The sequence below is a fragment of the Meles meles genome, chromosome 10 (genome assembly GCF_922984935.1).
Source record: "Meles meles chromosome 10, mMelMel3.1 paternal haplotype, whole genome shotgun sequence".
NCBI classification, from domain to species: domain Eukaryota; kingdom Metazoa; phylum Chordata; class Mammalia; order Carnivora; family Mustelidae; genus Meles; species Meles meles.
In genome coordinates, this window is record NC_060075.1 from 28,341,960 (window position 1) to 28,357,768 (window position 15,809).

General features: G+C 40.9%; 1 protein-coding gene across 17 annotated transcripts in view; it reads left to right on the forward strand.

The window, feature by feature from the left end:
* The first annotated feature begins 10,863 nt into the window (after positions 1-10,863).
* The window catches only part of CADPS2 (calcium dependent secretion activator 2), a 519,834-nt gene continuing 514,888 nt past the window's right edge, over positions 10,864-15,809 (forward strand). For 9 of the 17 annotated variants that reach the window (XM_046019958.1, XM_046019959.1, XM_046019960.1 and 6 more), the window contains exon 1: positions 10,865-11,574. In XM_046019958.1, coding sequence (XP_045875914.1) covers positions 11,236-11,574 — 339 coding nt within the window. In that variant the 5' untranslated portion in view covers positions 10,865-11,235. Of the gene's footprint in view, positions 11,575-15,809 lie in introns of all 17 variants that reach the window. The other 8 variants (XM_046019950.1, XM_046019953.1, XM_046019955.1 and 5 more) reach the window with 1 other exon arrangement.

Consider the following 15,809-nt stretch of genomic DNA (forward strand, 5'->3'; position numbering starts at 1 on the left):
AATGCCGAGTTTAGGTGCTAATAAACCTATTTAACTCTCTGCTGATACTGTGTAACTGGTAATAAAGTCTCCTTGTGTTTATCTAGTATTTAAATGTTTTCATGTCCATTATTATGTTTAGGTTTTAGATGATATTCTTGAACAAATGTTCCTTAATAATCCTTATTATTGCAATGTGGAACACAAAGCCAGTTTAAGGAGATTACAGAAAAATTGGTGAACAAAACTCCCCAATTAATTGTTAAGATACAGTTAGGTATGCATGGTTCGTATCTATAACAAGTTCACCTTAGTTATCAAGTATGGGCCTTTGACATTATATGATTTACCCCGTTCATATTTTATAGAATTACTCTACTCTAGAATAGAGATTCAGTGATTCTTTGCTTTTTGGTGTCTTGAACTCCATGATAAAAGCTTTGGAACCTCTTCTTAGGAAAACAGTCCATGGATGCGATACATTTTGCCTATAATTTTAGGAGCTCTGGACTCCTTGGTGCTCATTCATGTTCTATGACTTTAAATAATATTCTTCTTATTTCAACATTTATTTCTTTAGGACCTATTTTAATAAGCAAAAGCCCAACAGGAATTTAATTGCAAAAATATGAAGTCTTGGGGCACCTGGGTGGCTCAGTGGGTTAAGCGTCTGATTTTGGCTCAAGTCATGATCTCAGGGTCCTTCGGTTGAGCCCCATGTCAGGCTCCCTGTTCATCGAGGGCCTGCTTCTCCCTATCCCCTGCTTGTTCTCTCTCTCTGTAAAATAAATAAATAAAATCTTTTTAAAAAGTTTTAAAAATATGAAATCTTATAATAGAGAGGATCTATAATTTATAGAGACACACACACTCTCTCTCTATTTGGTTTTAATACATTTCTCCCCACAACTAAATTATATAAAAAGATCAGTGTAAGCAAAGAGGTTCTTATGGGTTTATTTTTATATGAATTTTATTTTCAGACTATTTACTTCAGAGTGAGATCTAAAACTACGATGAAGACAAATAATATAGAATTTTTGGCTTTACCCAAACAGATAGTATAGTTTTTAACAATATGCTGTTAAGAATCATTTTCTATATAAGGCAGACTCTTTAACCTAAATATTTAAATTTTGTTTCAAATGGAAACTTGTCACCAGTTAATAAAATTAACTTATTCCTAGATGTCCACATTAGTGGAAAAAAAAGAACATAAAGTTGAAAAATTCTAAGCATACCACATACATATTTTTATGTTTACTTCTTAAGTGTAGACAGGTATTTTATGGCTTAATAAGAAACCCAGGGAAGTATAATAGACTTATAATAATAGTATGATGTTTAAATTTAGATCCAAGACACTATATTAGATGTTAAATTAAATTTTCAAATCAAATGTAGAATTATCTCTATATAATTACTGTTTATTAATATTCTAGAAATATCTTGCTAATTTAATACAATGCTTTAATTTTTGAGAGAGACTGCATAAAATATGTGAAAAAGTTAAAGATCTGATCATTTAAAATAGGAATGCAAATATTTTCACATGCAATACCTTTACCTGTAATAAGATCCATGGATATATTTGTTCAACATAGTATAATACCGGGGCGCCTGGGTGGCTCAGTGGCTTAAAGCCTCTCGGCTCAGGTCATGATCCCAGGGCCCTGGGATCGAGCCCCACATCGGGCTCTCTGCTCCGCTGGGAGCCTGCTTCCTCCTTTCTCTCTGCCTGCCTCTCTGCCTAGTTGTGATTTCTCTCTGTCAAATAAATAAAATATTAAAAACAAAACAAAACAAAAAAACAACATAGTATAATACCTACTTTATTTTAAAATCAGGCAGAGGGAAGAATATTTGTGAGTGGATTTTGCTGAGTAACAACGTGTTAGTTATACAATAGTAACATCAGAAACTTGAAGACTAAGCATTCTCAAAATATGGTCCTTAAGCCCCCGAGCATCCCTAGTGGCCTCTCAGAGAGGTTGAAAATACTTTCATATGAATATTAAGATGTCACTTGTCATTTTCACCAGGTTGACATCACACAAATGCCACTGAAGTGATGGTGGATCTGTGCTGGAGCTTTAGTGTGAATTAAGGCCATTGCTCCAAAACCCACCAGTAGTCATGGTGTTCGTCACCTGCATACACTCACAGGAGGAAGATAAAAAAAGCTAGTATCACTTAACAACATTCCTGATGAGGGGTGACTGGGTGACTCAGTGGGTGAAGCCTCTGTCTTCGGCTCAGGTCATGATCTCAGGGTCCTAGGATCAAGCCCCGTATTGGGCTCTCTCTCTGCCTGCCTCTCTACCTACTTGTGATCTCTATCTCTCTCTATTAAATAAATAAATAAAATCTTTAAAAAACAAAAAAACAAACATTTCTGATGAAAAAGCAAAAAGTATTAATTTTGTTAAATCTCAACCCTGGGGATGCATTTAAAGAAATATTCTGTGACATGAAATGAGAGGTATACCTAAAAGTAACTCTGCATCTTAATGAAGTCACCTGGAGGAGAAGGGACTTTTTGAGTTGCAAGCTGAACCAGCTGCTTCTTCCTAGAACACAATTTTTACTGGAGAGAACAACTTGACAAACAAATTATAATTATTCATACTTATATAATTGGGCAGACATTTGCTCAAACGTGAGTGAAGGGAGCGAGTCACAACTGACAGTATTTTGCCAATGATAAAATGCAAGCTTTCAAGCAAAAATTAGAATTTGGAAAACTTCTGTCTGCAATTGTGAGCTTGATAGTTTTCTGGTACTTAATGACTTTTTTTGGTGAGATTGCTGGTTATTGATGAATGTAATTTTTAAGGGGTGCTATATAATTAAAGAAAATGTGTCGACTTTTGGACAATCTACATTACCCAGTGAACAAGTGTAAGAAAGGTTTATTGATGATGTGGTTTTGGATTCCACATTGCAACTAATCTTAAACAATCACTTGTTGAGTTTTGGGGTACTATCAAAATAGAATAGCCACAATTACATAAAAAAGCCATTAAAATACTCCTTCCTTTGTCAATTGCATATATATGTGAGATTGTGTTGTCTTCATCTATTTCAAACAAGATAATATACGTCAACAGGTTGAATGTAGAAGCAGAAACAAGAATCTACATGATTTCTATTAAGTCAGACATTAATAAGATTTGTAATGTATAAAACAATGCCACTCTTCCCACCCAGCTTTTTATTTTGGAAATACAGTATTTTTCATAAAAATATGTAACCTATGTTATATAATAGGTTTGTTATTATTATGTTTAAATGAATTAAGAACTATTTCTAAAATTTTTTAGTTTTATTTTTCTAATATTAAAAATACTAATAAATATAATCCACATAACCAAAAGGTCTTGGGGTCCTTAGCAACTTTTAAAAGTATAAATAGGTCTGAACATTAGGAGAAGGAAGGGGAAAATGAAGGGGGGAATTGAAGGGGGAGATGAACCTTGAGAGACTATGGACTCTGGGAAACAAACTGAGGGTTTTAGACAGGAGGGGGGTGAGGGGATAGGTTAGTCCAGTGATGGGAATTAAGGAGGGCATATATTACATGGAATACTGGGTGTTATACACAAACAATGAATCATCGAACACTACACCAAAACCCAATGATGTACTATACGGTGACTAACATAAATAAAATAAAAAGAGTGTAAATAGGTCCTGAGAATAAGTTTGTTAATCTCTGCCACAGAACAGAGTAATAGCAGTTAGTAAAAATATCTTTATTTTTAAAAAGGCAACCCACGGAATGGGAGAAGATATTTGCAAACGACAGTACAGACAAAAGGCTGATATCCAGGATCTATAAAGAACTCCTCAAACTCAACACACACAAAACAGATAAAATGGGCAGAAGATATGAACAGACACTTCTCCAATGAGGACATACAAATGGCTATCAGACACATGAAAAAATGCTCATCATCACTAGCCATCAGGGAGATTCAAATTAAAACCTCATTGAGATATCACCTTACACCAGTTAGAATGGCCAAAATTAGCAAGACAGGAAACAACATGTGTTGGAGAGGTTGTGGAGAAAGGGGAACCCTCTTACACTGTTGGTGGGAATGCAAGTTGGTGCAGCCACTTTGGAGAACAGTGTGGAGATTCCTCAAGAAATTAAAAATAGAGTTTCCCTATGACCCTGAAATTGCACTGCTGGGTATTTACCCCAAAGATACAGATGTAGTGAAAAGAAGAGCCATCTGTACCCCAATGTTTATTGCAGCAATGGCCACGGTCGCCAAACTGTGGAAAGAACCAAGATGCCCTTCAACGGATGAATGGATAAGGAAGATGTGGTATATATACACGATGGAGTATTATGCCTCCATCAGAAAGGATGAATACCCAACTTTTGTAGCAACATGGACAGGACGGGAAGAGATTATGCTGAGCGAAATAAGTCAAGCAGAGAGAATCAAGTATCATATGGTCTCACTTATTTGTGGAGCATAACAAAGAACATGGAGGACATGGGAGATGGAGAAGAGAAGGGAGTTGTGGGAAATTGGAAGGGGAGATGAACCATGAGAGACTATGGACTCTGAAAAACAACCTGAGGGTTTTGAAGGGGTGGGGGGTGGGGGGTGGGAGGTTGGGGAACCAGGTGGAGGGTAATAGAGAGGGCACGTATTGCATGGAGTACTGGGTGTGGTGCAAAAGCAATGAGTACTGTTATGTTGAAAATAAATAAATAAATTTAAAAAATATCTTTATTTTTCCCATGTAATGTAATTTGACTGTCACTTATAATTGTTTCTAATAAAAACTCTATCTCAATTTGGTTTGATTATTTTGAGCATTATTGTTGAAATGGTGTAAGTATTTTTTTTTACAGTAGCAGAATTTTCATCTCTTAAGTGAGACATTGGCTGTATTTCTAGTCAATCAATGCAAAGCTGTCTTTACAGTGTCCTAGTATAGTGCTTAATATAGAATAAGCACTCAATAAATATTATTGATTGGCAGAAAATGTGTTCAGGAACAAAGTCAATGTAAGTTCAAAAAAACTATGAAAGCTAGAGGGAAAAAACCTCTACTTATTGCTTTATCCATTTGTGAGCATAATTCCTAGGTTTTATCCATTGCCACAAAAAACTCAGTTTGTGTCTTTCTTAACATTTAAAACACAAATATGTCTTCTAGGCTAAATGCCCACTTCTCTAGGAAAACATAATCACCACATACATTATATATCTTGAGTTAATGTAAGACTTTTCTCATGACATTTTGAGCACATAGGTCACAATATGCTTCTACCTTTTCCCTCCCTGTACTTCACAACCAATTCATTTCTGTTACTTCCTCCAAATTTCTCACAAAATGGAAAATTAAAGAACAAAACTGTAACCAATCATTAATGAATGCCCACAGATTGAATACGAACAGAAGGAAAGTAGCTGCTTCTTGTGGGGTCAGGCCTTCTTACAAAAATTATGAAATCTCTGAGATCTTAATAAAATACCTTAACACGAGGGCTCAGTTGGTTAAGCGTCTACCTTTGGCTCAGGTCATGATCTCAGGGTCTTTGGGTAGAGTCCTGCATCAGGCTCTCTGATCACTAGGATGTCTGCTCCTCCCTTTACCCCTCCCCACTCTCATGGTTGCTCTCTTTTTCTCTTTCTGAAAACAAAAAACCTTAACACATATTTGGAATTTCCTTTATTCTGGTTGTTTCAAGACAAATAATCTAGAAATACAAATTCTAAGTTATGTAAAACCCAATAAAAATGCATAGGATCATTTACTATCCTATCTACAGTTTGTTTCTGTAGTTCTATGGTTAGCAGTGAGCTAAAGAAAAAAGCAATTTTGGGACACCTGTCTGGCTCAGTCTGTTAAGCATCTGCCTTCAGCTCAGGTTATGATCCCAGGGTCCTGGGAATGAGCCCTGCATTGGGTTCCCTGCTCTGCAAGTAGCCTGCTTCTACCTCTCCCTCTCCCTCTCCCTATGGCTCCCCTTGCTTGTGTTTGCTCTCTCTGTCAAATAAATAAATAAAATATTAAAAAAAAATTAGAAAACAATAAAGCAATTTTAATAACAGTAAAATAGTCAGCATTTGCTCTCTATCAAAGAGTTTAAAGTACTTTGCATGCATTATCTTATTTAATCTTCTCAAATAATCATTTGACTATATTGTGTGTGCGTGTGTGCGTGTGTCTGTGTATCAATCAGTGTGAACTACTCATTTCCTGGTCCATTTGTGCTAATCATTTGCATATTTTTTTCCCATTATCTGTAAAAAGGGGAGTCCTAGAACAATTCTCTGCTATGACTTGAATTCTAACTGGAGGGGAGAGAAAGGGAAAGCTGAGCAAAGAGAGGAGAGGGATTTAAATGAGGTTGCCAGGAGGGTTATTGCCTCATAAGAGGTAAATACTCATCTTAAATTTGTTGTTCTTCTCTGACTTCTGTAAATGCATATTCTTTTTCTTAGTTGGGTTTGCGAATTGACAGTTTTCCCATGCATCTTCGTAAAACTGGTCTTTCTATTTGACTTGAAAAAGATTCCTCTCTCTGTTGTAATAATATTTTAGTGATAACTAGACTACAAAAAATAATAGACTGCCCATTCCAAAACAGTTAAGGGATATTTTGTGAATTTTTTCATTATTACTGCAAGAGCATATATTACCATAATTTCTTATTTTGCTCATGTCTGTTTTATATGCATTGCCTCAGGGACTAACTTTTATTGTTTTTATCTACTCAGAATAGTGCATAGCTCAGAGTGGGTGCCCACAAAAATGTCTGTTCAATGAAGGAACGATTTCATCTGTGACTTGAAAGAGTTAATATCTTCCTTTCAGGTCAAATGCACAAATCAATTCTCTACCAGGAAACAGACCACCTATAGCTATTCAGGTCACACACCTGTTTCTTTAAATATCATTGCCAAAACACATTTTATATTCTATTTTATTACTGTGTATCCATCTTTCCCTAGCATTAGAGGTGTTTCATTAAAAAGCAGTAAAGGTTCAATTTGTTTTTATATTCACCTTGAAAAAAGTAAAAATGAATCATTTAATAAGTTCATATGTATTTTGTATATTTATGAAATCATACAAACCAATCATAGTCTTATGAAATTGTACAAACCATAGTCTTATGAAATTGTACAAACCAATCAGTCGTCATTTATTTAATTATCTGGGAGCATCAATTGATGTTATAATGACCTGAAAAGGTAATATTTAAGGTATAAATTGTAAGCACAAAATTAAAAATATTAATCATGAACAATTAATTTTTAATGATCAGGTTGTCTTTTCAGGTTCCTTTTCCTTGAACCATCCCTTAATTGGAGACGAGGCAGGGAGGTTTCCTCAGAGACACATCCTTGGCCTTCTTCTTACTCTGAGTCATGATTTCTGGCCCTAATCATCTGTATCTCTAGCTTCCACTAGCACTAATATGCTGACAATTCCCTTATTCCTTAATAGGTTTGAGTAACAGCTTTATATCTCCAACTGAGCCTAGGATCTTTGTGATAGGCTCCTCAAAACTTCATGTTTCGGGGCACCTGGGTGGCTCAGTGGGTTAAAGCCTCTGCCTTCGGCTCAGGTCATGTTCCCAGGGTCCTGGGATGGAGCCCTGCATCAGGCTCTCTGCTTGGCAGGGAGCCTGCTTCCTCCTCTCTCTCTCTGCCTGCCTCTCTGCCTACTTGTGATCTCTGTCAAATAAATACATAAAATCTTTAAAAAAAAAACAAAACAAAAAAAAAAAACTTCATGTTTCTCCAAACCTATATGTCTTGTAGAAGTCCATATTTCCTCTATTATCAGTCAAATTACCCAACCTGAGAACCATGGTCTTTCATTAACCCTCTTCCTCAGCTTCCTATCCATATTCTGTTAATTTCTTTGACTATCTCTTAAGCTTCCCTCTTCCCCTTCTCTCCTGTTTAAACTCAAGCCCTCATTGTTTCTCCCCAGATTTTCTTACTAACTTCACTGGTATTTTGTTTCTGTCTTCACTGCCCTTACCGTGCTCCAGACCAACTCTTACGAGTTACAGATCACATTAGCTTGTACCTTACTTAACCCTTTATGTATATCCCCATTTCCCTCAGGATATGGCTTAAATTCCAAAGCATGACATAGAAGACCAAGATGCCTGCCCACTGTCCTGCTCAATGCTGAATTTGTCTCTGCTGTTCTCTAGGCTCACCCCCTCCATCTTCATATATATCATTCACTTCAGACATGCCAGTTTACTTGCTGTTCTCCAAATGTGCAAACAATTTCACCCCTTTGCAAACGTGGTTCCTCCTGCCCCCAGTGCTCTCACCCCAGTAGCTCTGAATCATATTTCAAGACGTATGTCAAGCATCCTTCCTTTACTCTGTCCTGTATGAGGTAGTTCTCTGTATTACCATATCTTTGGGGTTATTAGAACAATCATCAGATTGCAATATCAATATGTGTTTTCTGTTTTTTAAAATAAGTTATTTTTTCATTTGTCATTCTTCAATCTACAAACTTAAGGTCCAAGACTATATGTTGTTCTTCTAAATATACCTAGCATGGTTTTAACATATGCTAGTTTCTTAAGCAATGTATGTTTAATTAACAAAATCCTTAAACATTTCCTTTGTTGTCTTTTTGATTATTTCTTTAATTATGCCCATTAAACCATTTTCATCTTCATAGAGAAAACACTGTAGAACTTATTCTAAAAATTATTAGATATTTTCTAGTGGGGTTCCCCAAGGGTTCAATAACCCTTAATTTTATAACTATTTTTGGTTAAGAAGAGAATGATAAGCTAACACATCAAGTAGTATTAACTAATTAAAAAAGGAAACAAAGATATTACCTTTCTTGGTAAGAAAAATAAGGGCAATAAAGCTGCTGTATTTAAATTATACTTTTATGTTGCTAGGAATTAAACTCTTGTTGAGTTATCAGTTTAAAAAATAATACGTTTAATATACTGATTTATAATCAGATTATAATAGAAAAAGCCACTATTTGGAACTAGAAAGGACTCACTATGTTGAGTCTTTGTTCCAACAGTTAGTTGTGTAGGAAGAGGATTCTCTAAGTCTCAGGTTCCTTATCTGTACAAAGGAACTAAAAATGAATGACATTATGTATATAAAGGGTTTAGTGCAGTCATGACCAAAAAGTCCATAAAAGGTAACTGTCATCATCACCATCATCATCACTTTTTTAAAAAAAATATTTTATTTATATGTTTGTTGGGAGGAGAGAGAGCACAAGCAGGGAGAGCAGCAGGCAGAGGAAGAAGCAGGTCCCCGGTGGAGCAAGGAGCGGGATGCGGGACTCAATCCCAGGGTCCTGGGATCATGACCAGAGTCGAAGGCAGATGCTTAACAGACTGAGCCACCCAGGTGTCCCTTATCATCACCTTTTAACCAAAGGTTACTTTGGTCATATTAGATGGGCACATTTATAAAACTTTGCAAAAGTAATTTGCTATGTATATGAGCAGTAGATACTATCACTTAAATGGGTAGGTTTGCCATTTATTATTCACCTTGCCAAGCATAAAACATCTTTAAACCAGTTTCTGAGATTTCCTTTTCCTCGGCAGCTGGAAAACCGCCAGTAGTAATGCCCTCAATGAACATTTTATCACTGTGGGCATCCACTAAGGATTGATAAATAGGCGAGAGTCCCTAGGAGTAAATACTTCCTTGTTTTTTTTTTTGTTTTGTTTTTTTTTTTGTTGTTGTTTTTTACCCCCATCTAGGGAGAATGTCAGTAAATGCAGAAGGAAAGCCTCTCTCTTGTGTACCTAACGGTGGAAGTGGCTTGAAAGACTGCTTTTTGGCCACAGAGTAGACAAGCTCAGAGGTGATAGCGTCACATGCCTGGTGATATTTCCCCTTTGCTTCATAATCCTCTGCCAGCTTGGCTACAGCACACCGCACCTTGTGTTGAACGCACTAGATTTCCTTTCCCCCCTGCCCTCGGGATTAAGTACATCAGAAACAGAATCACCAGAACAAACTCCCGGGTGGTTCCGGCAGTGGGACCGAAAAATCTGCAGATAAGAGAGGATTCAGGTGCAGCCTCAAGACGCCCACTTGAGGCCAGAACCAACAACGACCAAGTGTTTGTCCGTGTGCTCCGCGGGCTCGGCCAAATGCTAACAGTACAGGATACCCGGCGTGGGCTCAAATATTTGTTGGATATATGTCTACAGCTGCACAACGTGTTTTGAGTCAACCGCATCCCAACCTACACTATAATCCAGTTATGTGTGAACTGAACCTGAGTGCCATTTCTCAAATACAAAATCTATCTTGTTCATGCGTCTGTGGGAATAAAAACCATTTAAAAAGGAAGGCTGGCGTGGTTTTTTTTTCCCCCTTGTCAAGAACGTTCCTCTGACTTTATAATTTGGACTAACAGCAAAAGCGTCAAACAGCAGCAGAGCAGAGCGAGAGACTTTCCAAAGTCTCTTCCCAACGTTATTTTGAGGCGAGCGGCTCAGGCCCCACTTTTACGCACTTGGGTTCAAGCCTGGGCATCAGGTTCTGGTCTGAACGACGTTTTGGCCCCTCTCCTCACTGTGCGGGGCGGAGGGTGGGGAGAAGCTGTCCCCCTCCCCGCCCCCCCCCCCCGGGTCCACCCGTCCCTCGGGAATCTGGTGGGAGAAAAAGGACGTGGGGTGGGGCTCAAGGCAGTGCAAGCAACCCCGGGTGTGCGCACTCTGAGCCCGCACATGCAGCCGCACCCCGCCTGTGCACACTGCGCGCCCGGGTACCCGGCACTCGGGCCCAGGCAGCAGCCGCGGCGCGCGCACGCGCACTCCACGACCCCGCGCCCGCTCAACATTTTATTCCACGTGTTGCTTGTTGTGGGAGCCACAGGTTCCCCACCTGCGCCCGGGCTCTCGGGCCGCCCCGCCTCTGCCCACAGGCGCGGCAGGATCACGGGGTTGGCCGGCCCCGGGCGGGCAGAGGAATTCACGAGGCGCTCACGTTCACCTCCAACGCTAACTCCGCCTATTTAATCCCGGCGGCTCCCCCTCTTCTCCTCCGGCTCCTGCCCGCCCCTTTCGCCCGGGTGGTAGGAAACATTCCGTCTCCAACTCGACGTGTCCGGAAAGCTCCAGCCAGTTTCCCTTTCGTTCTGCGACCGCTGCTGCGAGCCGCGCGGCTCCGTCGGACCGGCAGGCGCAGCTGCCGCGGGTGAGGCGCTTGGGGGCCGCGGGCCGAGCGGCGGGGCGCCCCGAGCACCATGCTGGACCCGTCTTCCAGCGAAGAGGAGTCGGACGAAGGGTTGGAAGAGGAGAGCCGCGATGTGCTGGTGGCGGCCGGCGGCTCGCAGCGAGCGCCGCCGGCCCCGGCTCGGGAAGGGCGGCGGGACGCGCCGGGGCGCGCGGGCGGCGGCAGCGCGGCCAGACCGGTGAGCCCTAGCCCCTCGGTACTCAGCGAGGGGCGAGATGAGCCCGAGAGGCAGCTGGACGAGGAGCAGGAGCGGAGGATCCGCTTGCAGCTTTACGTCTTCGTAGTGAGGTGCATCGCGTACCCCTTCAACGCTAAGCAGCCCACCGACATGGCCCGGAGGCAGCAGAAGGTGAGTTGCACGCAGGACCAGCTGCCTCCGGCCGCCACTTCTTCCTCTCCGGAGTTTTCTCCCGGGAGAGCTCCGGGTCGCTTGCCCTCTGTCCCTTGTTCAGCGCGGCGACTAGTTTTGTTGGTCTTTGAGCTTCAAGGGAATTTTCGGGGGCGGGGGGAGACCGTGCTTTAGCCGACTGGGTTTCGGGTTACAGAGGACGCGTCCTCCCCCAGCCACCTTTCCTGTCGGGAGAAGCTGTCAGCTTGGCAGGAGTGAGTGAGACTCACCGCTAGCGCCGGCTGTGCGGTGGCTGCACCCGGTGGGGCTTCCCTCCAGCCAGGTTAAGTACGCAACTCCCATAAACTTTAATTCCTATTGGCCGTGGTGCATTCCTGTCCACCTGCTTCAGCTGGAGCTGGGCTTCGCTCTCGGTGTAAATGGTTGTGTAGTTAGGCGAAATAGGTGAAATCTGGACACTTCTGTTGAAGTCTTCACTAAGGCGAAGGGTAGAAATTTTCCTTGTGAATAAAAATAAAGTTAAGCTTCCTATACTGCTGTAAAACTAGGACTTCAAATCCAAACCCTGGAGAAGGTACGCAGTTTTGTAGAGTTGCTGTAGGTGAGTAGTTCTTGGTCTGAGTCGGCCCTAATGAAACGCACTATTGATGAAAAACAAAGGATTGGCGCATTGCCCCTTAGTAAGGAATGCGGGGTTTCTTTTTTTAAATCCCAAAGTGGTAAGGAGTTTCAGGTGTAATGTCTGCCAACTTGAGTTTTAAAACCAGTTTCCAGGGGTCTAATGTACTGTAACAGATGAAAGTCATGACTCAAATTGCCCTAATGGGGTAAATGTTCCAAATAAAACATGTCTAGGAAATCTAATAGACTGCTGAAACTAAATGTTCAGGAAAAAATATAACAATATGGGGGGGGGCAATATGTGGGGACCCAGAGAGCTTGTAATTTGCCCAAGGCATATTTAGCTGCATAGGTGTTTTCTGAAGTATGAAGCATGTGAGGAATATCTTAAAAAAAATTGGAGAGCTTGTGAATTGCCTTCTGAAACACTGCTGTAGCTTTCACTAAACAATCTTCCCGCCACCCTCATTTATTCAGCCTTTAAAAACACGCCTAAACCAAGAAGCAGTTTTGAACCTGTCATTCTCTGGGAGTACTTACGGGATGATTCTCTGCGGCTGTGGTCTAATTACATAGATCCTTCCAGAACCTAACCCTGTGGGTAATTCAGTCACAAGGCTGGAGCTGGAAAAGATGTGTCCTGTAGGCCGACTCCTCATTTTGCAAGAGAGCAATATATCCAAGCACCATTTCCTAATTTCAGACCAATTGAGGGTCAGGTCAGCTGTGGGTACCCAATGGAGTTCTTGTGCACCTTCCATCCCACTCCTAGCTAAGTACTTCCTCACTGCTGCTTCTGCTGCCGTCACCTGTTGCTTCTCCACTCCATAGGTCAAGCAGCTTTCAACTTCCGTAGTCCTTAACTAAGTGTAAGTATAGACCTATGTTCTCTGTGGTCCTGTAGCATGCTTCTGAACATCATCCAGTCATCACTTTGATCACTCATGCAGAACTTAAGCTTATTTTTGGTGTATTAAAGTGTATATGGTTAGACTGAGGGTATTCCTGTTCAGACTCTTCTGTAAAAAGTCACTGATAGCTGATGGATACTGTGTACTTGTCGTATTTTGTTACTGAAACTTGTTTATAGCTGCAGATCTGATTCCTATTTAAAAAGTTCCTGCAGAACTTGAACTTTGAAACCGGTGCATTCACAATATGAAGGAAACGGTTATAACCCTATCCAGGTGTTACCAAATCCAGGCAACAAAATCCTGCGTCTGATCTCTGCAAAAATGTTTGGCTTGTTTGGAGACTTGAATTCTGTAAATGTTGAGAGCATTGCATGCATTTAGATTAGCCTCTGAGTTTTTATTAAGGGGGAGGCCATATAATCTAAGTATGTATTTCCCGTATTTAAAAGGCTCCACATTTTTTTTCTCTTAACATGCTGCTTACTAAAGAGAGCTGGAGCATTTCTTGGCAGTAGGTTTCCTCCTAGGACAGTGAAGTGGGAATTTATATTCTTGTGAATTTGATGCACAAGTCAATTAATGCCAAAAACTTCAAGTCTTGAATTACACAGTTGGGTTGTATAAAAATAACAGCATAACTGCAAAATCACTAATCCATCGTATATTTTTATTCTTTATCTTCAAGTAGTCAGATACCTAGTAAAAGGAATCAAAGACTCAAATATTACTGAAATGCATATTGCTGCTTAAAGCTTTGAGAATTTTAGAGACTTTCAGATTAAGATCTGAAAGTGTCTATAAATGACTGAAAAGCCTTACCTTAACTGTCTTAGCTCTGTTAAGGGCAGGTGAGTTTCAGTGAACTGCAGCTGATCTTCAGAGAGAGAGTGTGTGTGTGTGTGTGTGTGTGTGTGTGTGTGTGTGTGTGTGTATGTTTTCCCCTTTCTTGGCTCTAAGGCCCACAAATTAAGGGTTTTATCCATGAGTTATTTGAGAAAGCTTAGTAGCATTAAACTCCGTTGACTAAAACATGCCTTTCTTTGCTCTTGGCCGGAAAACTTCAACTCGGAGGATTGAGTGGCTGGCGTATGCCACTTAGGCCCTGACTACTGATGACTGCACCCAGATACTGACAAAGCTTTGTATCCGGTGGTCCTACCACCTGAACGAACATATCCAGAGGTTCACATGTGATACAAATATGAAGCATCCGCTGGTGGGGAGAGGACTTCAGCTCTGAAGTGCCTAAGCCTGATGCCTTTTTGCCTTGATTACTTCTGCACCATCAGAATACTACAGCCTGTATGTAGGACTCTAGATCTTTGTTTAAAAGATCTACACTTTGTATGACTTTGCATTACTCTAGGTCTTTGGTTACAGGTGGGATCAGTGTTGAAGCTACAAAACAACACGTAATCAGATCTGTTTCGTTATAAGGCATATTAAAAGGCAATTTGTCAAGCCTTTGGAAAACCTGGGAACTCCACAGGAGAAAACTGGTGGTGTCCATGGTGATTAGAAGGAGGAAGAGTCTGACAAACATAATGGCCACCATAACAGGTTAAGTACATTCACTCATACAGATACGGACTTAGACTACAGGTCATTTAGAGCTACATTCTAGATGTATAGGACTTAATGTACTAAGAGTTTAGCTGGGTCTGTAGGCTTCTAGTGAGTGGTTACATGATTTTTGTTTTTATTGAATTTACTAAAGTCACCTGTTGGAACCAGCTATTTAGAAACCAACAGGAATTGGGTTGCCTGGGTGGCTCATTAAGTGACTGCCTTCAGCTCAGGTCATGATCCCAGGGTCCTGGGATTGAACCCCACATTTGTCTTTCTGCTCAGTGGGGAACCTGCTTCTCCCTCTCCCTCTCCCTGCTTGTGCTCTGTCAAATAAAAATTCTCTAAGAAAAAACACGGGGGTGCCTGTGTGGCTCAGTGGGTTAAGCCTCTGCCTTTGGTTTTGGCATGATCTCAGGGTCCTGGGGTAGAGCCCCACGTTGGGCTCTCTGCTCAGCAGGGAGCCCGCTCCTTCCCCCGCCTGCTGCTCTGCCTACTTGTGATCTGTCAAAATCTTAAAAGGGGGGGCACCTGGGTGGCTCAGTGGGTTAAGCCTCTGCCTTCAGCTCCTTCAGCTCAGGTTGTGATCCCAGGGTCCTGGGATAAAGCCCTGAATTGGGCTCCCTGCTCAGCGGGGAGCCTACTTCTCCCTTTCTCACTCCCCCTACTTGTGTTTCCTCTCTCCCTGTGTCTCTGTCAAATCTTAAAAAAACCCATAAAAAAGATTAAAATAGTATCTAATAATTTTGTATATGAATCATATACTTATGTTCTTTGCATTTTGTGTGCATGGCCACTATAATCACACTAAATTGTGACTTATTAAACCTATACATGGAATAATCATTCCCACCACTTTGTGTAATTTACCTCTAATTCTAAGTTTGAGAAGTATATACAAATACTGTGAAATCACGGATGTGGGGGAGGTAAGCCATTAGGTAAAACTGATCAGGAAGAGTACATTGTAGGGAAATAGGTGAGAAAACAAAGTGGGCTTTCCTAGAACTGACATCTGAATGCTCGTTACAGCAGCCATTTTTATCTCTGGATAGTTCCTTAGGTTTTTTAACATTCTGACTGCTTAAATCACCCCCCCCCCCCGCAAGTTCAGGGAAAGCCAGTTTTCTAGGA